The following is a 25,306-nucleotide window of genomic DNA, read 5'->3' on the forward strand; positions in this document are numbered from 1 at the left end:
AATGAGGCTGGGTCCTGCGGCTCCGGGTAAAGTGAGGCTGATTGGGGGTGAAGAACCCAACCCAAAAAGCAAGAAAACCAGGGAACCCACACCGGAAAAGTGGCTAGTCACTAGGGCCACGAAGAGGAGGTGCAGTGTCGCAATGAAATTCTCGGCGCGGGCCGCGTATTGCGAAGAGGGGGCTGACCGGCTTCTCCTGAAACGCGGGCAACGTGGATCGTGCTGCGTTGTCAAATCCTTCGAGAGGGGTTATGTATGAGCTCATGGATCGTGGTGTATAGAGTGTTGATCATGGTCATGGCCATAACCATAATCACTCTAGTGGCTGCGAGGGTCAACCCACCCCCCCGTTAATGACTGAAGTGCGAAATAGTGGAGCCTTGCGAAGGAGAAGGAGAATCCTGGGATGTGCGACCGGCCCTCAAACCCTCCGATTGTCATCTGCGTTGCGTCTGGTGATCCGTCGGTGATATAGTCATGGTTGGGGGGAACGGGCAAATGCCCCTTCCCTTCCCCAAAATAAACGAGCAAACCCGTAAAATCGAAAAGCCCCAAAGAAGGAAAAAGGAAAAAAAGGAAAAAGGAAAAACGGAGACAGAGCCTCGGAGGGCCAAAGTGGCCCACTTGACAAGAGCCTCACCACCACGTCCCCGTCTCCAATTTCCCCCTCTTTTCTTCATGTTCAATTTTCCTTCTCTTTTTTTTTTGAGCCCCTTATTTTGTTTGTGGTCTCTACCTACTTTATTACTGGGTGATCCCGTTTTTTGAGCCTCACATTTCCCCTCGTGGTAAGTCCTAACTTCTTCAATCCTGTCCTGCCCTGGCTGTTATGCTATGCTATGTTATCCTGCTATGCTATCCTGCCCTGCTATCCTGTTGCACCTTCTTATTTTCTTCCCCATCCTGAGCCTGCGGATGGCTCCCGGTCCTTCTTTCTCCTTAGGGTATCTTCGTGTCGGGAGGATATGAGGCTCAAATCGCTATAGCACTCCGGCCCGTCCGCTAACAGGTTCACCGACACAGGGCGATAACGTCACGGTCTACATATGGTGTTCGATCGACTCTCCCTCTAAAATATTACTCTCACCGGCGCAGACGGGCATCTCTATGCTCTTCCTGCCTTCATGACGGCCGATAACTATGACTCGGACGATGCCATGAACCGGTCCCCGCCCCCGAGGCCGCAGACCGTCAAGTACCGAGAGGAAGAGCCCCTCCCACCGTTTGTCTCCGGCGACGACGTCGCAAGCGCCAAGGGAACGCCCAACCGTTCCCGTAAGCCGCACCTGCCGGAATCCCAGACTCAAACTCGTCTTGGTGACTCCGTGCTGATCAGTTATTTAGCGCCTGACCGTCCGGACGTCGCGGCCTATGCCCGCGAGTATCCGCTGGCGGACTCGCTCAAGCAGGAACGGCCTGACAAATGCGATGGTGGATATCCAGAGAAGCTCGTGCATTCGCAATCATTGCCAAAGGTCGAGGTTAAGGTGCCAGACGATGATCTGAAACGTGGAGGTGCCGATGCAGACGCAGACGCAGACGGACCTGAGGGTGAACGTGATAAGGCAGTACCACCACCACCTCCTCCCCCTCCACCACCACCGCGCGAACCTCTTCCCCCGCCACCAAGACCGGTGATCACAACCACCTCCGTGTCGCCGAGAGAATATACCAGATTGCCTTCGATTCAAGCTCCAGACCGAAGACCTTCCGAAGACCGTCCCGGCTTGTCCCCTCTCAACGACATCAAACCGTCCCCTGACAAAAACTTCTCACTTCCCTCCCTTCAATCTTTACAATCACCCCCCTCGTCATGCGCGGCAACTTCTCCAGACTCTAGCAGCAACAACAGCCGAGTCCTTCCACCTATCCGGTCCGCCCTCGACGGACTCTCACCCAACGAGTTTCCTCACCCGCGCGGGTTACCTCCTATATACTCTTACCCTGGATCAGCATCATCACGCAATGAGTCGCCCCACGACCGTCAACTACCTCAATTCCTTCCCCAGCAAGTTCCACCCAGTCCGTTCTCGCATTTGTCACCCGTCAGCACCAAAGATGTCTCCAACAACCCGTCTCCTGCATCGACGGCACCGTTCTGGCGAGGGCCACCTCCGCCGCCTCCATCCGAGTCAATCCATGCGGCGACCCCCTACGACATGTCACCCATGACTGCGAAGAGTCCTGCAACGGGCTACCCCACGCCCACAGAGCAGGTCGGTCCTACCCCGGGGTCTGTTGATCGGGCCTCGTTTAGCTCGCAACCATCCGCCAACGGAGTCCATGCTACGGGAAGTTATAAATGCACACACCCTGGTTGCACGGCAGCGCCCTTCCAAACCCAATACCTCCTCAAGTAAGTGTAATACCGCCTAGCCAAAGCACTACCCTAACATGCGAACCAATAGCTCCCATGCCAACGTGCATTCGCAAGACCGACCTCATTTCTGTCCCGTAGAAGGCTGTCCACGAGGCGTAGGCGGGAAAGGATTCAAACGCAAAAATGAAATGATGCGCCATGGCCTGGTGCATAATTCGCCAGGCTATGTGTGTCCTTTCTGTCCCGATCAACAGCATAAATACCCCCGACCAGATAATCTTCAACGGTGTGTAACTCTGATAAGTTTTGTTGAGGCGATCATACTAATTCCCCTTGGACAGACACGTCCGAGTCCACCACGTCGATAAAAACAAAGACGACCCTATTCTTCGACAAGTCCTCGCACAACGGCCCGTCGGCAGTTCACGAGGCCGACGGCGGAGAATGAATTCATAAACTGTACCCGGGTTCTTACCCACAGCCTTCGTTTATTTGCAAGCGATATCTAGCGAGCGGAATCATCACCATGCGTGTTTCATGGCCCTCTTTTACTCTATTCCCTCGCAAAGCCTTTCAACTTACGCGTGACGAATTTCCCATAAGTGATACCTTTATCCGTCCTGTCCAGCTGTTCTAGTTCCCGTATCTGTTCTATTTCCTGTTTTTTTTTGTCTTTTTTTTGGATGATACCACATGTCAAGTTAGAAGCATGATGATACACGGGCCATTCGTTATTTGTTTAATTTCTGTGGAATACGTCAAGCAACGTGTCTTTGGAAATGGTCCACTCGTTTTCCCCCTTCTCTGCCAGATATTTTATTCCTTTTCTTATCTTGTATTTGATTTTGGGTCAGGGTCTCAAAAGGCCAACAACAGGAAACGAGGAGTTGAGCTGTTCTTTCGTATTTCGATTCCTGTACGCTCTTCCTTTGTATACTGGGATAACTTCCTCTAAGTGTAGATATTGCTCGCGGCGTCTTAGTCATGGTAAAAGGCAGTGATTCGTTCAGAAGACCGGCGCAGTCTTGACGCTTATATTCGTAATACCAAAAAAGGGAGGCCCATATGGAGGGTGAGATGAAACGCGGCGCCACGAGGGCTGGGCCTTTACAGGCCATCAGGAAGCAACATGCCAAGTAAAAGACCTATCTAGATACGAGATGTGCATCCGATATCGTTGCATTTCTATTTTTAGTAAGATTGTCAAGAACTACTATGTGATTCATCACAGGGTTATGGAAACCCGGCAGGATAAGCTCCTTGTACTTGAATTGATTTCGTCCTTTGGAACAAGGTAGTTACTTGAGGGTCAGAAATTATTTACTGATCCTGAGTATTGGACCCTACTTCCTGCCATGTCTGAGCTGTGTAGGTGCGTGCCCAGAGAAATATGCTTGAGCTTCACAGCAAGTGTCAGAGCTCTGGCCTTGAAGATTAGATCTGTGGTTTCAAATGCCAAATTCTTCACTATACCTATTTCCTCTTAATCGCGGTCAGAAGGATCGTTTCCCATCCTTCGCTTATCGTGAAGTTTGCATCCGCTTCTTTTTCAAGAAGGAATTTTGAAAGGATCGAGGTCTTCATTATGAAGGCTGGCCCGGACAGCCCAACGTACTTAGAACTAGATATGGAGATCAATGGAGCACCAAGTGCACCCTAATCCTTTCCAGTCAATGATTGTATGTATCTCATATAATGGGAAAACAGCTAAAGTCCCAGAGATCAAATAGACGGTTGAATCTCTAGCCAACGCAATACGACCTGACGTACGATTGATCAGGCTAGATCCTGGTCACAGACCTGCAGCGTTTCCGTCGCACGACAGAGATCGACCACAACAGCAAACCTGCCGCAAATAGACGTTTTCTTGAGGTGCGTACCACGGAGAATTACTGAACTACCTTCATACATGATAAGCGAGGCAGATCCGGCACGAAGGATGCGCCACGTGGAACGGCGCCATGTGCAGGGCGTCGGGATTTTTGGTCCAGGGGTACCTCTACCGTTCTAGAGCCCCAACCTCTTTGAGACATGGGGCGTCGTAAGGTATGATGAGGCTACCGTGCAAGAGGTCATCGTCATCGGACGTTCAACGTTCAATCTGAGACAGGTTCCCACAAAAGGTATGGCTGTCTCTTCAATAGAGAATAAACAAGTAATCTTGTGCGTCGATTGAACGGCGACCCTCCAGAGGGTCACATCGTAAGAGAAGCTGGATCGAGAATAGACCAAGAATAGTATTCAATTCAAACTAACAGCAGTGGAACAAGAATGAGGTAGCAGCCCCCAAAAAACCAACTCCATACTCAAATCGGTAGCTCGTTCGACACTGGACCAGCGGAGCATCTAGCCATATTGGGAAAGCGTTGCGTATCCAGGTCGCGAAATGATCCCAGTTGGGCGAGCGCCCAAACCAAGGTCGCGCCGTATCTGCACTAGACTCAGCTCGACCCGTTATGAATGGAAGGCAGAGGCATTGCTTGTGTACGCTAAATTTGGAATTGGGGGCGGGGGCGGGTGATGGATCACTTAGGTATGGCGATCATTAGGGCTGCGTTATGGCTATTTTTGTCCGTCTATCCGTTTCTTCACAGGGGGGGGAACGAGGGGCTGTAATGCAATGTTTATAATTCTGATTTGGGTGAAAGGAGAGTAAACAATTCACGAGGTAACCGTCCAGCCGTGACCTGTATATGGAATAGTATTATTAGACAAAAGTTCCAATCCATTGTGCAATGTTATTCCTTTCGCTTCTTTCTTGTCGCATTTCATAATTTCCGTTCCTCAAAAGTTCTATCTCTTGCTCGCCAGGAGTCAATTTATTCCGTATTCGCCTTGTTCACCGTGTCCTTGCCCGTGTAGTTATACATCCCAAGAAATCCCCAAACAGACCCAAACAAGAAATCCCAATCAAATCCGTATATCCAAAGCTCGTGTATGCATAAACCGTAAAGCGTAATCATGCTCCAGTGTATCAGCGACTGCCACCTCGGCGATGAATCCGTCGCACATGATCCTTCATATTGTCGACCCGACTAAACACCCGCCCACATCCGTCCCACTCGCAGACGATACCAGGGTTATGCTTTGCCTCATGGCGAGCACAGTCTTTCTTGCTAGAGAATCCGCCTTGTTTCGACTGCGGACAACCTTCATGTCGACAGAACAGGTGCTTCCGATGTCGGTTGAAATGCTTGCGTAGGTCGCAGCCACGACGGAAAAGGGCCTGCGAGGTACAAGCCGGGTAGGCACAACGCCAAACCCCCTCTCCGGCCGGAATCCCGTATCTCGTGAGATCGGCGGGATTGGAGGGAGGCGAAGCCGGTCGGTGGCGAGAAGACGGTGACTCGAAGTCAGACAGAGTGGGGGCTGGTGAGGTACTCATGGCGGAAGAAGAGGTGACGGAGACTGCCGGTGCAGAGGATGGAGAGAGGAATGCTTCTGGAATTGGGCCTGGGATGGTGGAAGGGCCGGCAAATATGGGAGTAAACCACTGCTCGGAAGTGCTCATATGCTCCCCTAGAGGTAGATACACGCTCGACGGGATCTCCGGGGAGGCGAATGCCAACTGGTTCATGGATGGACAGGAATTACTCGGCTGATAGAATTCCGAGGATGTGTCACTCTCCATGCACCATTTGTTGATTTCCTGCGAGGTATACCCAGAGATATTTTGGATCTGTGGGCTGACCATGGGTTGGGAAGTCCCAAAGCTGTAATACGGCTGCATAAAGGGTGACGTCGAGGTGGTGGGGCCCATAGATGACGCAGCCGGTCTCAGCATGTCGGCATCAGATGTGCTGGACCAGGCGTAGAGGGAACCCATAGCATCACTGACGGGCGAAGCTCTCCGGTCCGATAAGTAACTTTCTGGGGACAGGAAAGACGACATGAGCTCAGGTTGAGCCTGCACGAAGCCGAGATGTGGCTGTATAACGGGCATCTGAGCGTTAGATGAAGAGCTGACAGGGACATCGGTCAGGCCTTCCAGCTGGGGGGGCTCGGATCGACCGTTCCCAGCGCTGCCAGGCACCGAGCCATTCCTTCTGGTCTCCCAGGCGGTCTTCCTCATTCTGGGCATATCTGACATATTGGGTAGAGAGTATACGAGCTTGCTGACGAGGTTTTTTTGGGATAGCACAGGGGAAGTGCCGGTCTCCTCAAAGTCCAACAAGGTATTTGGAAAGTAGTGACCTCGCATATCAGCCAATGCTTGGAATACCAGGAAGTCTTAAACCCGAGATTATAAACCCAATGGCCATGTGCTTAGTGTCGAACTGAAAGATGGGATGACGTTGGGTGGGAAAAGAGAATAGGGCAGAGATGATGTGCAAGAGGCGGAATTATAAAGTCCTCAGAGTCGAGTCGAACGTGGCCGGCATCGACAAGTCAGGGACCATCGGTCCGGGACGGTAAGTCCGATCTGTACCGTATACCACAATATCAACGAGGCAGTGCTTCTGATGAAGTCTAGGCGTTCCGTAAACAAATGAGAAAACAGAATAAGATCTGCACATTTGACTCAGATGGTAAAGAAAGGAAACGTGCATCCCCGTTCGTCATGAGGCAGGGTTGGGATCTGGGTCCATGGCAGCTGGAAATGAATCATCATGATTCGAAGATCCGCGATCGGGATATCAGTGAAGACGGTAATGTAATGAACGTAAACGCATGGGTCCATGTGGGTAGGGCTGAGTGCGAGACCCATGTTGAGAATAGTTGCAGGGGGGCCGAAAATCCATGGTCGCAGGTGGGCCAAGGGGAATGATAGGCCTAGGAGTACGGGTCTGGTACATGCGGCGACTTGCGGCCTCGAGTAACTGAGTAGGTATGCATCGCGGCGTTAAACCAGTTCTAGCCTCGCGCATCTCCGGCTTATTGGGTGGGGTTTCACCAAGCCACGCTGTTTTTGGATAGGTCTTGGATACGACGACGTGGGGCCGTGACCCTGACCCTGACCCCGTTGAGGTCATTCTTGCGATATGGGGAGAGGAGGAGCCTCATATCTGCCGGGTAACCATGATGTCCACGATGTCCATGGTCTCCGTACTTGTCGATCACTCGAAGTGCCCGGGAGTTGTCTAGTCCTCGTTTCCTACTTCCCCTGTTGTGCACTAGCGCTCTTGCATAACAATTGCCAGATCTCCCGGTCTCCAGGTCTCAGCTCTCAGGTCTCAGCTCTCAGCTCTCAAGTCTTCAGGTATGAGCAATCCATTTGGGCGCCTGGTCGTAACGGCGACATAAAGGTAGTATCGCAGACGTGGCCGTGCCTCGAGGGTAGTATGGGCCCAGCTGGGGAGTTGGGAGCCAGTATCACTCACGTTCGAAACATCCCGCATTCCATGTCGATCCTTCCTGAAACAAGACATTCATTCGTGAGATCCTCAGGTTCGAAAAGGGACTGGGATATTTAGTTCAGCTCCAAATCCATAAAGAGTCCCCGAAAAGCCCGACACCGACGATTAGAGCCGAGGCAGGATCCCTGTCAGGGCGTCGCGCGGGGTCCGGATTGGCTACATTGCACATTCTTAGTGCTTAGCCCAGAGATGGACCAGTCATCTTCGCTTTTGGGGGCCGGCGGGTCCCTCTCCAGCAAACGCGAGAAGCGGTGTCTTGCTACGAGGTGTATAGCGCTCCAAGCCGCGTGGTGGCGGTCTTCCCCCTCTTTCGTCCCGGCCCCTCCAGCTGCGGACGTGGTAAGCTAATTCTTGGAAATAAGATGGCATTCGATTTCCAATCCTCGACAGTCGAAGACCTCGACCACGGAGCCCAACTCCTGGTGATGACAGCCTTCAGTATCGCTGCACTAGTCCCCACGCCTCTACCGCTGTCTATCAAAAGCTCCACGCACGATCGCTCAGGTGATGAAGAAGTTATGTGAGAGTACACAGGCCGGAGGGGCACTATCTGGACAAACCGATTGGTTATGATCCAAGACCAGAGCCCTACCGTCACATCCCGATCGGCTTCCGCCCCCACTGTCTCAACCCCATCGAGATCCCAACCCACAGTCTACAGAAATAGCACTTTTCCCACAGAATGTCTCTCATTTGGCCCCTTCTACACTGTTCTATTAACATCAACCCCGCCATCATACAGAATGCTGATCAGCCGAGTCGGCTAACAAGGGACTGGTCTCTCCGTCTTGGGGCTTCTTCACATCAAATGTATCCGGGTATAAGATATAGTGCTGCACAACGAAGATCAGATCGAAGAAGATGGTGACGTTGCCCAGAAGAAGCTTCACGGGGTTTCCCGTGATGCCGCTCCAATCGCTCTGGAGGCTGGAGTCAAGCACCAACTGCACCAGTGATAGAACGCCGCCATTCAAATCCAAAAGCATCGGAATGATGCTCCAGCCGTGAGTCGACTTCCGCTTATAATTCAACCACGCCTGCGGCACGTACTTGAGAACCGTGATGACAAGCTTGATATAAGAAATTGCATAGATCTGTCAACTGTGTTAAAACACGCCATTCGCACAATGACCAGGATTACTTACAACGTCAATCCACGCCCAGGTCGAAGGGTCATACCCTCCGTCTGGGCTCTTCGCAAGCACTATCCAGATCACCACCACGGGCGCAAAGACGGATCCCCAGAACAGCGCGAGCATGGTCTTGCTAATTCTCTGGAAGCGAGACACGTGCAGTCCCCATATTGAGGGCCAGAATTGCGTGTACATGATGAAGCACAAGAACACGGCATGAAGAGCGAATGCAAAGTCATTTAAGCGAACGGTGGGCTCCTCTGATGCCGGGTGCCTGGCCGCATACTGATCACGGATCATGGGCGAATACAAAAAGGTAGCCGTGTAGACCGTATAACACGCGAACCCCAGGGTATTAATTGTGGGTGTGTCAATCGAAAGCCCCGAAGTCGATCGACGTCTGTAGTTGATTACAATCTGAGGGTAGAACGATGCCGACCAGCTCAGCATGCTGAAAAGGCGGTCAGTATATAGCATTCTAAATAAAGTCAATCCGCTCCTCAAGAAGAGACAACAGAGTCGCATGCAACATACTATATCCATCCCAAAAGGCTGCCATCGCGTATCAGTATTGTTGACGGAAACTCTCGGGGTATGAGCTGCAAGTCTGCAAGGGGCGCTTACCGGGACAGAGCCCGAACAAATACTTCCATATGCGACTGGGCCATAGTCCGATCAACCTCCAGGCATGAATCAATTCTCACTCCTCTTATTCCTGAACCTAGCGAGAAATTTTCGCAGAACAAGATTGAGAATGACGAGCTACGATGGTGTGACGGCGGGTCCCGTGGGGATAAGAATCAGGTGACCCACAATCGATAAGATCACATGATAGTATCTGATCTGTCTGAAACCAGAAGGCGGTGAGCCCGTTGCTCTGGTTATGCGCTGGCGCACTAAACCTAACGCGGTATACAGTTGACAAGGGACTTGCTCAGCCCGTTGTTGATCCCGTACGACCCTTTCATTCTCATCGATTTCAGGGCTCCTAGTCGTGTTTCCAATCTCCCAATCTCTCTCCCGGCCAGCCCTTTTCGACCTTTCTCGAACTTGTGCGACTCCCTCCCTTCACTCGTTCCGTCCCAAGTCAACAGTCAACAGCACGCTTACACTTATCTACACTCACCGCCAGACAACCGAGCGAGCCCTCGTACACGAAGACACAACTTTTATCGGTTTAAAATAACGATACATACGTCAGGTCGCCTGTCAATTCGCCTTCTCTCCAGTCGCCGATCCCATCGCATGGTGCATTCTTCGGATCGGGAGATCTCGACAGATCTCCGTCAATAAATCCGACATTCCAGAGATTCAACTTCGATATTGCGCGAATCCTGGACATACATTACCAAAATGCCAGACACACTCACTGCTCCTGGGAGCAGTACATACTCGTCGAATACACTCCACGCTGGCGATGGAACATGGGATTTGACGCGGGACACGTTCCTGCTGCCCAATTTGATGGGCGTGAACTTTGAGACAATGCGATACAATGGTTAGTACCTGCGGCCCGGCTGATTCATCTACGGTCCAACTGACATAGTTTAGGCATGGGAAACCGATTCAAGGATATGACTGGGTACCATTCTATCATTATTGCCCATGGTGTGATTGGTACCATTGTTTTCTTGGGTCTCGTCCCTATTTCCACATTTATCATCCGTTACTACTCCCGATGGAATCCATACTGGGCATTCAAGCTTCATGCTTGGTTCCAAGTAATGACGTTACTGTTGTCAACGGTGGTGTTTGTACTTGGCTGGTTTGCCGTTGGCCCGGAGAGGAGCTTGACTAACCCACACCATGGAATCGGCTTAGCAATCTATGTCATGGTCATATTTCAGATGCTGTGGGGCTGGTTTGTGCACAAAAAGGAGAGCAAGAGAACCAGACACCATGTCCCTCTGAAGTTGGTGGTAAGTCAGCCCTGTCTGACTGTTGTCGGTCATAATTAATTCTTTGGTATAGATTCACCGCTGGTTCGGTCGCGCTCTGTGCCTTTTGGGAATTGTTCAGATTCCTCTGGGACTGACACTCTATGGCTCCCCCAAGGTCCTTTTCATTCTCTTCGCGCTTGCGGCTTTTGGTTATTTGATGTTGTACTTCGTGCTATCCTACCTTTACGACGATGAGGGCTATCATATGGCAAGTGAGCACGGGAGTCGATACTCCGGACCATCAGTTGTCACAGAGGAACATCATGGTGGTGGTGGTGGTGGTGGCGGTGGTGGTCTCGGACAGGCTTTGGCCGGGGGTGCTTTGGGAGCAGGATTGGCTTCGATGTTCAAGCGGCGCCAACGAAGCCGCCACTCGAGCCAGGTTTATGAAGAGTCACGCACGTCTGTCTCCGATGAGAAGTACTCTGACGAATCTTCTCGTCGTCATGAGAGCGGTGGCTGGGGCAAAAAGATCCTCCAGCTGGGTGCATTAGCAGGTGGGGGTATGCTCGCGAAGAAATGGTGGGATCGTCGACGAGATCGTGAAGAAGACTCCGAAGTTGGACGGTACAGACCCGCCCACTCGCGTACGGACAGCTATTCAGAAGAATCTCTCAGTCGACTGGAAGATGGACGACCGGAGCCCGTTCACCCAGCGCCACTCAATCGACCTCCAAGCCGTGTGCCGAGCAGACCTCAGAGCCCCGGTTCATCTTACTACTACAATAGTACGTACCTTACCGAACCTCAGGAGCGGCGTCCTTCGCATGGAGTTCGTGACGCGCTTCTCGGCGCTGGTGCCTTTGCTGCGGTGAAACGAATGTTCAGCCGCAAAGGCAAGGATGACGAAGAAAAACGTCGACTCGATGACATCCACCGTCGGGAAGAAGAAGATGAATATTTGCAAAGAGCGAACAGCAAGCGACGACAGGATAGTCAAGGAGTTTATCCACAGCGACGAAGGCCGAGCTCCTACACTGAAAGTGATCTCACACCAACCGATCTTACTCCTCGGCCGCCTAGGCCCCCTCGACAACCATCGCACAGCTCTCTTCTCACGGCAGAGCCAGTGGCAACAGGCGCTGTCTATCCTTCACGCTCTGACATTCCTCCTATTCCTCCAGCGCATCACGAGCTTTCCGGTGATTTAATACCCCCACCTCCAGCTTCCCATTACTCCCATTCTCATCATGCCGAGGAATTGGCAGCTGGAGCGGCCGCTGGGGCTGCACTGGGCGCTGCATCCAGCCATCGTCGCAGCGATGTGAGTCGACGAGATGATCACGTCGAGTCTCCGCCGGTCTCTGTCAAAGTGAAGATGCACAATGATGGTCGGCATGTTACACTCCGTCGTCTGACAGAAGAAGAGGCGGCTGCGCAGCGTGAAGCACGCCGCAGAGAGCGACGGAATTCTCGTCGTCGCGGCAGCAGTGCAGGCTCCTTATCCGGTGGAGAGCGTGAATCAGACCGCTGGCGTCGCGTTGAAGAAAAGGAGCGTCGGCAAGCCGAGCAGATACGACGAGAACAGCAGGCCGCAATGGCCCCTCAACCAGGCAGCATACCTCCCTCTCCTTTCCCTCAATCTGACTCTCAAATCAGCGTAATGCCACCGCCACCTCCTATTCCGCATCCCGCGGCTTCGAATATCCCATACGGCGCTGGAAGTGTCACTTCACCTGGCACGTGGACCGGCACCGAAGCTAGCGGATCCTACGCCAACAACCGTCGTCGCCGACGTGCAGAGCGAGCTCGAGCACGCCAGGACAGGCAACAACGGCCTGGCGTGGAATTCGAGTAATGGTCTTAACCTCACACCTTTCCCTTTTTGTCATCTGCTTATTTTTTGTCCGGGATGGACACTGCTACGACCTGTATAAATGAGTTGTGTTTTCAGCTTCTTGTTAATACCAATGCTTCGATGTGTGATTGATGTTTTCTGGATAATGGACATGTTTTGCGATGGAAATGATTTGAAATGGGCGGTCCCCTTGGGCTTGGAATTGAAAATCGGTTTCGAATTTATCTCTTTTATGTTTATGATACCTAGGTTCGAGATGGCAATGCGTAAAATATGAGAAGATATCGATATTGGCTGTTTCAATATTCAAATGTTTAGCATTACTACTAAATGTTTCCTATGTTATAGTAATCAGACACTGCCTATGTGGCTTGTGATATTAAGAGCGAAGGATCTCGGGGTAGTAAACTTCTACGTTGTTGTAGAGATATTCCAGGCTATGTCCCAATTGTTGGCAGAGTTATTGGCGCATTCAAGACCTGTATCATTGAGTGAATTGGATATCATAGTCTTCATGAATCATAAAAATGGATACTGCTAGAGATAGACAACGTTGAAAAGACAAAGAATAGTCCGGGTAGAGTTAGCCTGGACAACAAGAATGGTGGGATATAACATGTGTTCAAGCCGTGCCCATCTGGCCACTAATAGAATGATACTCAGAAAAAAGAAGATCAGAAAAGTAGTTGAGTTGGTATCGCTGCGTTTAAACATAAAGAACATGACCATAGAGTATATGAAGCTGGTATTGTCGTCGGCAGACTAACCGGGTGGGCAAATTTGGGTCGGGAAACCGTCATCAGGTAGAGTGTCTCTTTTTCTGGCGCGGTGTCGTCGGCTTGGAGTGATAATAAACATCCTGGCCAAGTCGGAGTAGCACGTAATAGAAAGCCCTCAGTGCCATGGCCCAGAGTATGTTCACAAAGTAGGTTGTAGCAATACCAAGTCGTGAATGCTTGAACTGCTTGGCGACTGAGACACCAAGAAGAGGGAGGCGCAGAATTAAAGCCGGCACAATGACATAGGTATGCAAAAGCAAGTCATCAACAGCCATCCGAGTCACCACCGTCTTATTTGTCTTCCCTTCTTGAGGTGAATGCTTCACCGGGATGACTGTACAATTTATCCGGGCTTGAAACACCCCTGCGCGCGATGACCCAGGGTATCGGAAGCGGTACAAAGAGAATGATATCACAGCAAGATCAAATCCCTGTCCTGAAGACGCAAACCCATTGGTGGCAGTTGGTTCGTCTGTCAGAGCACCGGACATTTCTGGGGCCTCCTGGTCCGAGCTGCTTTGGAACAGGCTTGTCGAATGCAGTCGATCACCTCCAAAAGCACACTTCGAAGGGGACAAAAAGCGGACTGTTGGCTGGTCGCTGGAAGGATTGGACGAAGGCTGACAGGCTCGCACAGGGCTACGATTTGGCGAAACCCGATTGCCACGAGCGCGGTTTGGATCTCTCCATTTCTCATTCTGATTTTGCTGTCGGTGAGTGGAGACGTGGTCTTGCTTTCGTTCCATGGAGGGAAGTGGCTGGTTCACTGCGCGAGACGAGCGTGGTGGAGAACGCGCCGGAGACAAGTCCAGGGGTGGGGTGAATCGAACGCATCTCAGAGTCGTGGCGGCTTTCTCAATGTCATCTCCTATGGGATTGACATCTGCAGTGGCTTGGAGATGGACTTCCTTGGGAACGGTGATTGGGGAGGTCGAGCGCGGCTGGTCATCGGCGGAGAAGCGACGCTTCTGATTCTGGTTCTTGGTACCATCGTCTGCCTCACCAAGAAGGTAATACAAGCTCTCAACCGGCTGGTCTTCGAACCAGTTGATAGTCAAGGCCGGGGTAATAGGGGCGGAGCTGGTACGCAGACCCTCGCCGTTGCTGCGTCGAGAGACATCACCTGGGCTATCGCAACCACTGTTAGAAGCGGGAGTATTCTGCGGGTTTGTCGGCTCCGTGAGGCTCTCCAGGATATGATACTTGTCCATGGCGGGATCTAAATCCAGTCGAGGATATCGCTCCTCATCCCGTTCGTCAAGCCCCTCGCCGAGTTCATCAGTCGTGATTCGTTGCATTGACTTCGGCTCACGAGCGCGGGAGTCCATTTCATTGAGAGTGGGAGGTTCACGCTGCAGAATATTACCATAAGCGATGACAGACGCGAACGATGGGGAGAGAAGTCCGTCCGGAGGAGTGTCAGTCATTTTCACACGAGTATCGATGCTACCCAGAGGTTTTTTTATCGAACGCATTGTTGGGGGGAAATGACGAAGTGAAGAAGCGAGAAAGCGAGGGAGTGAGTGAAGAGAGAACGCGCAACAAGAGGCGTGCACCAAGGGAAGGTGCATCCCCGTTCTACCGAGAAGAGGAAAACACGATTGAATCAAAGAATTGCTATAATTCTACAGGTCAAATGACGAATGCGCGAATGGATATGTACATCTATTTGACATGGGCCTGCAGGGTCTCGAGAACCTATTCAAGGAGTCAGTCAATGTCTATGATGGAAGAAAGTGAGAGATTCGTACCTCCAGCTCAACCTTAGCCTCAGCAATATCCTGCTCGCTGCCGCTGCCGTTGGCAATCTTCTGGGACTCGGCGATCTGGTTGCGGATAGCCTATAATACCGATCAGTATCAATTGTGCTGTCGCAAAGTCGGACGGAACGTACGTCGGCGCTGAAGTCCTCGAGGGGGTAACCCTCGACGGCGTTGATGCTCAGCTGGGAGTCGGGCTGGACGACGGCGAAGCCACCGGAGACTGTCGTTGTGAAAACGTTAGTTATTTGGCTCGACTGAAGAGTTGTCCGTCACGGAACGACTCGGGCGCAAGGATCGAACGTACGGAAGAACTGCTTGGTAGCGCCACTCTCCTCGATAATCTCAACAAGACCGGGCTTGAGCTGCTCAATGGAAGGAACGTGGTTGGCAAGGACACCCATCTCGCCGGAGGCGGCGGGGAGGTTGACCTGAGTCCTGTGGTCGCGAAGATTCGTCAGTATTCAGGGAGTGTCAAAGAAGCGCGCGAAATGAGGGGAACGAACACGTCAGTGGAGCGGTAGATGGACTAATTTAGAAAAAGAGTGTTAGTACGGGACCTTAGGACTGGTAGGTCATATCAGATGGGTTTGGCGTACCTGGTGAGGAAGGGTCAGGGACAGCTTGATCTTGTCGGCAACGGCCTCGGCGTATCCACGGCGCTGGATGGGAGCGCTGAAGAGGGAGGGGCGGGCCCTCAGGGCAGAGCGAGCGAAGCGGAAGGAGCTCATTGTGCAATGGATGGGAGTGCAAAGGCTGGAGAGTCCCTATTGAAGGTTGCGTTGCAAAGGTCGAAGTCCGAGCCGGTTGTTCCCTAGTGGCTCGGGTCACGTGTTGAGTCCACCCGATATGCGCAGTATTTACAGAGTCGATTTGGCAGCTACATAGTTTGATAGTGGCATAAATGTGTAATCAGATTCCATAGTAGCAATCATATTCATCATGTCGCTCTTCTATCATCCTCTTTCTGTTGTCTGATAGTGCGCATGGCAGATATCCTGATCTTGAAGCTATTCGGGTACCGCATTGAATGGCCATTGCTGGCGATTATGGTCCATGATGGTATTGAGGAGACTCTTTAATTGCCCTTCTCAGCGTGCATCTATGTCCGATCTAATAGAGAGACATGTACGCTGTAGACGCCTCTAGGTACTTGATTCCTGCACGTGACATCGAATCTTGGGCAATGTCACGTGATACAATGAAATTTCGTCAGACACAAAGAAAAAAGGGTAGCGAGTCGCAACAAAACAGATGAGTGATATCCAGTGAATATAACAAAACCTCAAGAACTATAATAGACAAGTCTAGGCAAAACAAGAAGTCGGGGTATGGTTGACGTAGGGAACTGATAGAGTCCGTGCACCGCGGCGGTAAGCGAGATCCCACACAAAGCGAGCCCTAGCCGATCCGCCATTTGGGTCGAGTGCGGAAAGCACCTCCTCTTCTCTCACCATCCCGTCAAACGTCAATCACCGACCACATCCGTCAAGATGGCCAGTACGTGTCACCCTCTACGGCTGCCTTGCCTCAGTCCACCTTTTCGTCGAAGAAATTTCGGTCACTGACCTTGTTTGCGCTTTACAGAGTCCAAGAACGCCTCCCAGCACCACGCCAGCCAGAAGGCTCACCGTAACGGGTACGTACCCCCTTTTTGAACACGAGAACCCGCACGACGTCCGGATATTCTATTCTGGAGGCGACAATCTTCCGGCGAAAGAGAGATAGGAGCAAGGTCGAACGGTTGGACTCGAACATTGCATCTCGAATTGGAGATTGGAACAGATAACTCGTGACAACTCAAGACTTTCGACTTCTTCTCTCTTCCAGCCAACCACACCATTTGGTTCCATGACCAAGCCGCTGACCTGATCTCTCCGTACAGTATCAAGAAGCCCAAGACCAACCGTTACCCCTCCCTCAAGGGTGTTGACCCCAAGTTCCGCCGCAACCACCGTCACGCTCTTCACGGCACCATGAAGGCCCTTGTACGTTGAACCGTCCCGGCCATCCACTCTCGGTCGGAATTTGTCACCAGGACCAGATAAACTAACAGCCACACAGAAGGAGCGCAACCAGGGCAAGCGTGAGAACGCTTAGATGTGGACGCTCTTGAAAAGGAAAAATATAGGAGGTCTGCGCAAGGACCGGGACCATAACGTGTGATGATCAAAGAACGGTCCGCTGTTTCGAATAGGCCTGGTTTCTGCTAGTGTCCTTGCGCGGCGCGTCTGGTGTTGTTTGAGATACAGAAATCAACAGGCTTAAATTCGATATCCACGCAGCGGTTTCATTCCCATTTGGGAAGCCATCTTCTCCGCGCTTCTGCATCTCTTCTGCATAGTCATCCGTGACTTCTGTAGTCGCAGGTCTTGAGGCAGTGCGCTTCCTCAAGCACTGTCTCGGTCCCATTTTCCCATTCTCCCATTCCGGCATATGTGTGTACAGCAACGTGCTTTTTTCATGCGCGCTTGCTGAAGGATTTTTTCTATTACGTGCCAAGAACAATGTCCACCCGTATCTACTGCTCTTTCGCGCCTTGTGGCGAAAGGGTTGATCTATGGACGGCGACATACCCGTAAACAGTAGCATTCCGTACTTGGATTTTTGATTCAACTCTTTGATATCATCAATTGCAGACGAATCATAGTCATATGGAATACAATATATCAAGGTCATACTTTCCACAGAATCAACCGTTTATCAAACCCACCACTAACGACCCATTCCTCTTGTGTCGTCTCTTCGCCTTCACTCTGCACATCAACATATCCTGCCCAGATGGTACGCACCTTGCAGCCGGGCTCATGGCCATTCTTGAGCGTAGCAACAACTTTTCCTGTCTTCGTCTCAATGCCACGGACCATACCGTCGTCTCCATTCACCCACACACCCGACCCATCGGGTCGCCAGGCAACCTGGGGTGTCGAGTATGCCGTCTGTGGCGCAAATGTATTGGCCTGTATCAAGATTGCTGCGTCCTCGCGGTTCTGCAGCGCCAGAGACTCGAGCGCTTGGGACGCCTGCGTCACAGGTGCATCCTCAGATGGGTCGCGCGTAGCCAAGGGGGCCACTGAAGGGAACAAGAGACGCACGATGATCATCTTCATATGTGGGAGTGTAGATGTAGCTACCGCCAGCAGGCCGGGATCGTGTGGGCTGAGAGCCATGTGTGCTGGGGAGAAACCAATCCAGGCATTCGAATGAGGTGCCAGGTTCTGCTGTCCCAGGAGGCGACACGAAGGGATATCCGATTCATTTTGGTCCAGATTGCTTGCCTCCTTGGGTGATGATGCCACTTGATAGTAGTAGATATGGGTAGAGTCGCGGCGCGAAACCAGGAGAATCAAATCGTTGGTGTCGATATGGCGCACGAAGACCAACGATTCCGGGTTCGTTGTTAACTTAATGTGTGCAACAGGCTCTCCGATCACCGGTGCATCTTCTCCGTTCGGAACGTTGACACAGTACAGGTAGACAGTCGCATCCCAACCGGCGGTGGCAACCCAGAATTGCGATGATGAGTCGGTCTCGCCTTTCTCATCATATGCAACGACCTTGACAGCGTACTTTGAGTGGTCTTTTCTGCTGTCAACAATACGTGATCCATGCAAAAGTATCAAGCCTCCGGACATGTTCGTCATCAGGACGTATCGTCCCTTGAGGATAGAGACATACGACAGCACGGGCGAGTCTGATACACTCGAAAATGAGGTGATAGAACCATGGTTTTTCGTAGTCTTAGACAGATGAACCTGCCTATCAGCACCTGTAGAGATGATCACTGGCGCTGCGGTGGCTGCCTCTGCATCATCCTCGGGCAAATGCCACGAGTCGACTGATGCGGCAAGAAGGTTCGAGGATGTTGGAGTATTCACAATTGTTGCCTTCGAGGGTGCTGAGATGCTGTCAGTCTCGAATTATACATAAATTGTGTTCTTCAAACCGGAGAACAGGGTGGATATGCAGCGCAAACACTGCCCGGACAGGTGGCTCACCTGGTACACTCCATGAATCCGTCTCCTTATTGCCCTTGCCATATCTTTCAAAGTTGGCTGTGTGGTCAAATGTCTTTTTCTCCTCCAGCAAGCCCTGGATGGTCCAGTGGTTGGTATCGTCACCCGATGCTTGCCCCGCGTCCACAGGCAGACCTGCCTCGCGAATAAAAGCTTGAAGAGACTCAGAGTAGTTGTTGGCCCGCAGAAAGCGAGCAACCAAAGCGCTTGTCAGCGCATCTATTGCTGTGGAAGACACCATAGTGCCAAACAAGAGACAGGAGTTAATTATAGGAAGCTCTGGGTGGAGTTTGGCCGCGGTCGCGGTTTTCCGATTCGCCTAGCCCCAATATTGACTGCGCGCTGAGGAAACAGATGATCTCAAACAATCTAATAAATGTGTGGATGAACTTTGCTTTTCAAGGCTCTGAATTACGGTATATCTTGCCGATTCAAACAAATCACATTTGCCCCAGGTATTAGGTATGATTTTACCCAGTCCTCCCATCACTACCCTTTTATCATCCAGGCCTCTATATATGATGTCTGCCACCGAACCCATCGAGGGAGATAGACCTGAAAAGCAAACAAGTAAGAGGTAGAATACGTGTCCGCGAAACAGAAGAAGAGCTCATCATATTAAAGTGCATCGGAAAAGGTTTATCACGTCCGTATGTGACTAGTGGGACTGGTGTATAGTAAGCACCTCAGCATGAGACATGTGGGAATTGATCTTTTGGACCACGCGCAACTGAGGCCAGAAAATCTCGCTCGCTGGGCGTGATCATAGCAGCGCATTTGGCTATCGTTTCGTTCATGTCTCTGGTTGACTTCGGCTTATCACCCAGTTGTGTAGCGGGGTCTCAATATCATGAGATGACACTGTTTGCTCGGTTGAAGGGTTGATTGAAGGCAAGAATTTGGTAGCTCAGAATGTGTTGATTATATTATTTTGACTTTGTTTTGACTGTAGATCAATGGAGATACCACTCTTTGTCCAAACCCCCCTTCTCCTAGCCCCATTTACATAACGCCATGTCCAACCACGCTGTCCAGGATCTATGAAGCAATTGAAAAACGCCCAGATTCCAGTTGTTGCACGTTCAAGCTCAGCTGAACATGTCCTCCGCTCTCCGGCGGCGCCCACCACGCCCTTGTAGCGTTTCATCGAATAACTCCTTTCCAGCATTCTTGTTCTGGTTAAACTTATCCGGGAATAGCTCACGGACGGAAGCACCCCGGCCCTTAATCGACATGCCGTGGGAAGCGCCCCGAATCGCAAAGCCTTGGTCCTCCTCACGACGAGAGCTGGAGTCGGGGAAAAGCTCAACCCCACGATTTCCGGGAATTGTGATCCTCCGCCCGAGGTCTGTTGCGTCTTCTGAAGCATCGAAAGCGTCTGATCGACGGTGATTGCTAGCTTTGCTGGGGAAAAGGTCCTTTTTAATGTAGCTGGAGGTTGGCTTGTTGGGGAATAGTTCGCGTCCGCTTGACTCCCCACCTCCTGAAAAGAGCTCCTTGCCTTTGTTTCGACGGTCGAGCTGCGGAGATCGCTCGCGGAATCGCCTGCGAGTATCCTTCGATCGATCAACCCGTTCTGCTTCAACGAGAGTGTCCCGACCCGGAGAAGCACTGCGGTTGCGAAGCCGTCCAGAGGCACGATCATCATCGGGGAATAAGTCCTGCTGGCCACGACCCCTCCGATCGCCGCGGCCACGTTCCGAGTCGGAGTGGCTCGCAGGTTGATCGTCGTACATATTTGCATCGAATTGGTCCTGGTCGCGGTCCTTTCGCCGGCGCAATTCGCGATCATCAAATCGGCGGCGTCGATAGCCTTCCTCGTCATCGTCTCGTCTTCGGTGTGAGAGTTCATCACGTAGGCGCTCGCGGGGATCGTGCTCGGGGTGCATCAGGTAGAAGCGACTCTTTTCATGTGCACGCGCTTGTTTGCGGTCGGACTTTACGGCGGATCGTACGAGTAGGACGGATTCTGGATAGGAAGCGAGGAGCTTGGCCGATCGTAAACGTAACGGTGGCAGGGTTGAGGCATCTTCCTCCTCCGTGACCTGCGTGAGGGCTGCCAGCGCCTGAAGACCGATGTCGGGAGAGGAGTAGATCAGATTGGCAGATGTATCATCGATCCATTCAACGCGCGAGGGTGTCTCTGTCGGGAAGTGACTGCTGGCGAATTGCTTAATATCATCGGTCGATAATTCGTCGACGCCACGAACGTGGACTTTTTCGTATGACGCCTCCTCGGTGAGCGGATCATTGGCCGGTTCTTGAGTAGTCGCATCCTAGATGAATCACAAGATCAATACATCTCCACTTTGCCTAATGGTAACGGAGTATAATCACGCCGGGGCGCTCACGGTCTGGATGAGTTCAGCCTCGGGTTCGGGCTCGGGCTCCGGGCCCAAGTCAAGATCCATATCAATGTCCATTGAGGCGTCGGCGACAAGGTGTTGATCTCCTGTAGATACAGCAGTAGCTGCCATGGTATGACTAAGGATAAGAGGAAGAAAGCCGGGTTATAGCTCAGCGAAGTGAGAGGGAAGATGTTCAACGTTGGAGGCCGAAAAGCGCCTCGCGAGCTTCCTGCGTTATGCCTATTCGGGTTTAGCGTGTGGGGGACCTGGCAGCATTGGCTTAGCAGCTTTCTACTTTGTATCGTTTTAACGTACAAGTAGTTACATTGGAGATCGGCTAGACTGTCTTGCTTGATAATTTTGATGCTAATTTTAATATCAATGTTAACCCGTACTGACTAGCTACTTGCATATATATATATATGTATATATATATACTCCCTGCACTTATACGTATCTCAAATATTTCACTACATTATCTCTAAGACATATACACATTCGTTATGCATTGAGAGAATATTAGGTCTTCTTAGCTTTTGAAGATTCTACTTTGATTTTAGATTACTTTTATATCTCTCCTCTAGGACCTCTCACTCGTTACAAAGTGATACGCTACCAGCCTCTGAACCATCTTCAATGGTGTTGCATCTCCCCTCTTCCCTTTGTAGCTAGACAAGAGAGATCTGCAACAAGCCCAAACATATCGTTCTGAGAGTGCATCTAAAGTTCTCCTACATCTAATTTTAAGAGACTTTGCGCGCTATTGAGCACGTTGGTCGACCTGGCCCTAAGAGTTCGATTATAATGGAAACATTTACCCTCAAAACTCATGCCCTGCCCCTCAGTTGAAGAAACTTTTTCCATGTTAACACCACCGTACTTTGAGATAGGGGATTCAAAGTGAAACTTCCCTTGATGGGTCTATGTATGCTTAAGCAGAGTCAGCCAAGTATTCGAGTCGTTTTCGTTGTGTAAGTCATAGAAAAGAGTGAAAGGAAACGCCCTCTTCTCCAGCAAGTATTGCTCTTGTTTCCCAAATATCATCATTACTGACATGTTTCCTACTAACCATGGCCTCTTCACCTTTACCTCTACTGGATTGATTATTACGATCCCTCTAGGCTCCGTTCTAGGCCTCATTCCCATATACCGAGCGGGCCGCGCAACCTATTAGTGGTGGAAAGATAGGAGGGGATATTGACAACATGCCACCCATATGTCAGACATGCCTCCTAAGCAGAGTCTTTTCCCTGGTGTCGCCATTTACTAAACCGTGGTATCTTTATACCTAATCACTCTAACAGCGAAGATATGACGATGGAAAGACGCGTTGAATGTTAGTTGTGAATGTCAATTCAGGCTAAACACCCCGCACGTCAGGTCTCGACCGTTGGGGGCCTCGCCTTTATGTTCCAGTAGGAAGATCCGCTAATTTAAGGGACATCGAGCTATTATTCCCACCAACGAGGAAGCGATTACTTGTCATACAAGTGCATGGGGCCAAATTTTCTGGCCGGGCGCCTTTGCGTCAGAAGTGCCCCCTCCTCTGAACCCCCTCACTGAGACCTCCCAGCTGAGCAAAATCTATTGATAACCAAGATGATCTTTTCGGAAGATGAAAAGCTTGTATTTCGCTTCGATGACCAGCTCCTCTGGATTCAGCCCTGGGGCGATAATGCCTTGCGCGTGCGAGCCACGAAGCTCGCATCCATGCCAACAGAGGACTGGGCTCTTCTGTGCAAACCTGACAGTCATCATACCATGATTGATATTCCTACCGATGGCGAAGCAAGCATTACGAATGGAAAGATCAAAGCAACTGTCTCAGCACTCGGCAAGGTCATCATTTACGACTCGAACGGGACTAAGCTCCTCGAAGAATACGCCCGGCACCGACGAGACCCTCGCGATCCTAAATGCAGTGCATTAGAAATAGAAGCGCGCGAGCTAAGGCCCATTCTCGGAGGAGACTACCATCTCAATATGCGCTTTGAGTCTTTGGATCCGAAGGAAAAGATCTTCGGTATGGGTCAGTACCAGCAGCCATATCTGAATCTCAAAGGGACGGATCTCGAGCTAGCGCAGCGCAACTCTCAAGCGAGTGTGCCATTTGCCGTCTCGTCGCGCGGGTATGGTTTTCTCTGGAATAATCCTGCCATTGGCAGAGCGGTACTGGGCACGAATGTGATGAGTTTCGAGGCATATTCCACCAGAGCACTGGATTACTGGGTCGTTGCGGGCGATACGCCAGCTGAGATTGAAGAATCCTATGCGGGTGTGACTGGTTACGTGCCCATGATGCCTGAATATGGTCTAGGTTTCTGGCAGTGTAAGCTGCGTTATTGGAACCAGGAGCAATTGCTCAATGTAGCTCGGGAGTACCGGCGTCGGGAGATCCCCATCGATCTCATTGTCATTGATTTCTTCCACTGGAAGCACCAAGGGGAATGGAGCTTCGATTCGAAATTCTGGCCGGATCCTGGTGAGTGCAAATAGCTTCGGCCACCGGAATTCAATGCTGATGAGTTCACTGCAGCCGCTATGATAGAAGAATTGAAGGAACTCAAGGTCGAGCTCATGGTTTCTGTCTGGCCAACCGTTGAAACTGCCTCCGAGAACTATCCCGAGATGCTAGAGCGCGGGCTTCTTATACGGCATGATCGTGGGATGCGTATCGCAATGCAGTGCAACAATGACATCACGCACTTTGACGCTACGAATCCCGAAGCCCGCAAGTTTGTCTGGAGCAAAGCCAAGAAGAACTACTACGATCTTGGGATCAAGGTCTTCTGGCTAGACGAAGCTGAGCCGGAGTACTCTATCTATGACTTTGATATCTACCGCTACCATGCAGGGAGCAATATGCAGATTGGCAATATCTTTCCAAAGGAGTATGCTCGCGGGTTCTATGAAGGAATGCAAGCAGAAGGCCAGATGAATATAATCAACCTCCTTCGATGCGCATGGGCCGGATCGCAGATTTATGGCGCCTTAGTATGGAGCGGAGACATCGCATCGAGCTGGGGTTCTTTCCGGAATCAGCTCGCAGCAGGCTTGAACATGGGCCTCGCCGGGATTCCTTGGTGGACGACTGATATCGGTGGGTTCCACGGTGGTGACCCGGATGACCCGGCCTTCCGAGAATTATTCACGCGGTGGTTCCAATGGGGTGCGTTTTGTCCGGTGATGCGTCTTCACGGAGATCGTGAGCCAAAGCCCGAGGGGCAGCCGACTGCCAGTGGAGCAGATAATGAGATCTGGTCGTACGGGGAGGAGGTATACGAAATCTGTAAGAAGTTTATTGGGGTGCGAGAGGAGCTGCGGGAGTATACTCGGAGTCTGATGAAGCAAGCTCACGAGAAGGGGACACCGGTGATGCGCACTCTATTCTATGAGTTCCCTCAGGATCCACGAGCTTGGGAGGTCGAAACGCAGTACATGTTTGGATCTCGATATATGGTGGTGCCAGTCATGGAGCCTGGACAGCGCACTATCACCGTCTATCTTCCGGCTGGTGCATATTGGACACTCTGGGGCAAGTTGAGCACACCGCGGGAGGGTGTTCCGATGGTTTACAAGGGCGGCAGCGAAGTTGAGGTGGAGTGTCCGATTGTGACACTCCCCGTCTTTTACCGCGTGAGCACTTGATCGTGGAAGATGTCTCAGTAGCAGGGCAAGTCAGCTTGCCATCCGGAACCGGACAGTGTAATTTAGCTGTATCCAGCTCTTCATCTAGGTCTGTAATTCGAGTTTCTTGTCAGGCATCATACAGATTCATGGCCATACAAGGGCCTTCCATACAACTAGTCCATATCAAAGTTTGAATCCATGCAGCTCAGCTCAGTCTAGAAGTCT

The 25,306-nt window shown here is 51.3% G+C and overlaps 12 protein-coding genes across 12 annotated transcripts; 5 read left to right on the forward strand and 7 right to left on the reverse strand.

Moving 5' to 3' along the window:
• Window positions 1–1,124: 1,124 nt before the first annotated feature.
• N7443_001895 (uncharacterized protein) lies at window positions 1,125–2,776 on the forward strand (the record flags this gene model as incomplete). Its single annotated transcript, XM_056881951.1, has 3 exons — window positions 1,125–2,356; window positions 2,409–2,606; window positions 2,662–2,776. 3 exons carry the CDS (start codon window positions 1,125–1,127, stop codon window positions 2,774–2,776), a joined length of 1,545 nt encoding a protein of 514 aa, XP_056743792.1.
• A 2,518-nt stretch (window positions 2,777–5,294) lies between these two features.
• N7443_001896 (putative C2H2 transcription factor) lies at window positions 5,295–6,410 on the reverse strand (the record flags this gene model as incomplete). The annotated part of the gene is made up of 1 exon (XM_056881952.1): window positions 5,295–6,410. One exon carries the CDS (start codon window positions 6,408–6,410, stop codon window positions 5,295–5,297), a length of 1,116 nt encoding a protein of 371 aa, XP_056743793.1.
• A 1,629-nt stretch (window positions 6,411–8,039) lies between these two features.
• Window positions 8,040–8,344, forward strand: N7443_001897 (60S ribosomal protein L29; the record flags this gene model as incomplete). The annotated part of the gene is given in 2 exon segments (XM_056881953.1): window positions 8,040–8,197; window positions 8,212–8,344. The coding sequence occupies 2 exon segments, from the start codon at window positions 8,040–8,042 to the stop codon at window positions 8,342–8,344; spliced, it is 291 nt and encodes a 96-aa protein (XP_056743794.1).
• A 67-nt stretch (window positions 8,345–8,411) lies between these two features.
• Window positions 8,412–9,463, reverse strand: N7443_001898 (putative L-cystine transporter; the record flags this gene model as incomplete). The annotated part of the gene is made up of 3 exons (XM_056881954.1): window positions 8,412–8,771; window positions 8,823–9,261; window positions 9,435–9,463. The coding sequence occupies 3 exons, from the start codon at window positions 9,461–9,463 to the stop codon at window positions 8,412–8,414; spliced, it is 828 nt and encodes a 275-aa protein (XP_056743795.1).
• Window positions 9,464–10,163: 700 nt separating this feature from the next.
• On the forward strand, window positions 10,164–12,548 carry N7443_001899 (uncharacterized protein; the record flags this gene model as incomplete). Its single annotated transcript, XM_056881955.1, has 3 exons — window positions 10,164–10,308; window positions 10,362–10,729; window positions 10,782–12,548. The coding sequence occupies 3 exons, from the start codon at window positions 10,164–10,166 to the stop codon at window positions 12,546–12,548; spliced, it is 2,280 nt and encodes a 759-aa protein (XP_056743796.1).
• Window positions 12,549–13,347: 799 nt separating this feature from the next.
• Window positions 13,348–14,802, reverse strand: N7443_001900 (uncharacterized protein; the record flags this gene model as incomplete). The annotated part of the gene is made up of 1 exon (XM_056881956.1): window positions 13,348–14,802. One exon carries the CDS (start codon window positions 14,800–14,802, stop codon window positions 13,348–13,350), a length of 1,455 nt encoding a protein of 484 aa, XP_056743797.1.
• Window positions 14,803–14,992: 190 nt separating this feature from the next.
• N7443_001901 (F1F0 ATP synthase subunit delta) lies at window positions 14,993–15,818 on the reverse strand (the record flags this gene model as incomplete). Its single annotated transcript, XM_056881957.1, has 6 exons — window positions 14,993–15,025; window positions 15,079–15,168; window positions 15,222–15,310; window positions 15,395–15,525; window positions 15,594–15,616; window positions 15,687–15,818. The coding sequence occupies 6 exons, from the start codon at window positions 15,816–15,818 to the stop codon at window positions 14,993–14,995; spliced, it is 498 nt and encodes a 165-aa protein (XP_056743798.1).
• Window positions 15,819–16,515: 697 nt separating this feature from the next.
• N7443_001902 (60S ribosomal protein eL29) lies at window positions 16,516–17,214 on the forward strand. The gene is made up of 4 exons (XM_056881958.1): window positions 16,516–16,587; window positions 16,675–16,726; window positions 16,973–17,075; window positions 17,152–17,214. The coding sequence occupies exons 1-4, from the start codon at window positions 16,581–16,583 to the stop codon at window positions 17,185–17,187; spliced, it is 198 nt and encodes a 65-aa protein (XP_056743799.1). The 5' UTR covers window positions 16,516–16,580; the 3' UTR covers window positions 17,188–17,214.
• A 42-nt stretch (window positions 17,215–17,256) lies between these two features.
• N7443_001903 (uncharacterized protein) lies at window positions 17,257–17,523 on the reverse strand (the record flags this gene model as incomplete). The annotated part of the gene is made up of 1 exon (XM_056881959.1): window positions 17,257–17,523. One exon carries the CDS (start codon window positions 17,521–17,523, stop codon window positions 17,257–17,259), a length of 267 nt encoding a protein of 88 aa, XP_056743800.1.
• Window positions 17,524–17,762: 239 nt separating this feature from the next.
• Window positions 17,763–19,344, reverse strand: N7443_001904 (uncharacterized protein; the record flags this gene model as incomplete). Its single annotated transcript, XM_056881960.1, has 2 exons — window positions 17,763–18,985; window positions 19,086–19,344. 2 exons carry the CDS (start codon window positions 19,342–19,344, stop codon window positions 17,763–17,765), a joined length of 1,482 nt encoding a protein of 493 aa, XP_056743801.1.
• Window positions 19,345–20,191: 847 nt separating this feature from the next.
• N7443_001905 (NCBP3 domain-containing protein) lies at window positions 20,192–21,580 on the reverse strand (the record flags this gene model as incomplete). Its single annotated transcript, XM_056881961.1, has 2 exons — window positions 20,192–21,379; window positions 21,455–21,580. 2 exons carry the CDS (start codon window positions 21,578–21,580, stop codon window positions 20,192–20,194), a joined length of 1,314 nt encoding a protein of 437 aa, XP_056743802.1.
• A 1,470-nt stretch (window positions 21,581–23,050) lies between these two features.
• Window positions 23,051–25,099, forward strand: N7443_001906 (putative glycosyl hydrolase; the record flags this gene model as incomplete). The annotated part of the gene is made up of 2 exons (XM_056881962.1): window positions 23,051–23,933; window positions 23,988–25,099. The coding sequence occupies 2 exons, from the start codon at window positions 23,051–23,053 to the stop codon at window positions 25,097–25,099; spliced, it is 1,995 nt and encodes a 664-aa protein (XP_056743803.1).
• Window positions 25,100–25,306: the final 207 nt, after the last annotated feature.

The sequence above is a fragment of the Penicillium atrosanguineum genome, assembly GCF_028827265.1.
Source record: "Penicillium atrosanguineum strain IBT 20685 chromosome Unknown utg000002l_segment0_segment0, whole genome shotgun sequence".
NCBI lineage: Eukaryota > Fungi > Ascomycota > Eurotiomycetes > Eurotiales > Aspergillaceae > Penicillium > Penicillium atrosanguineum.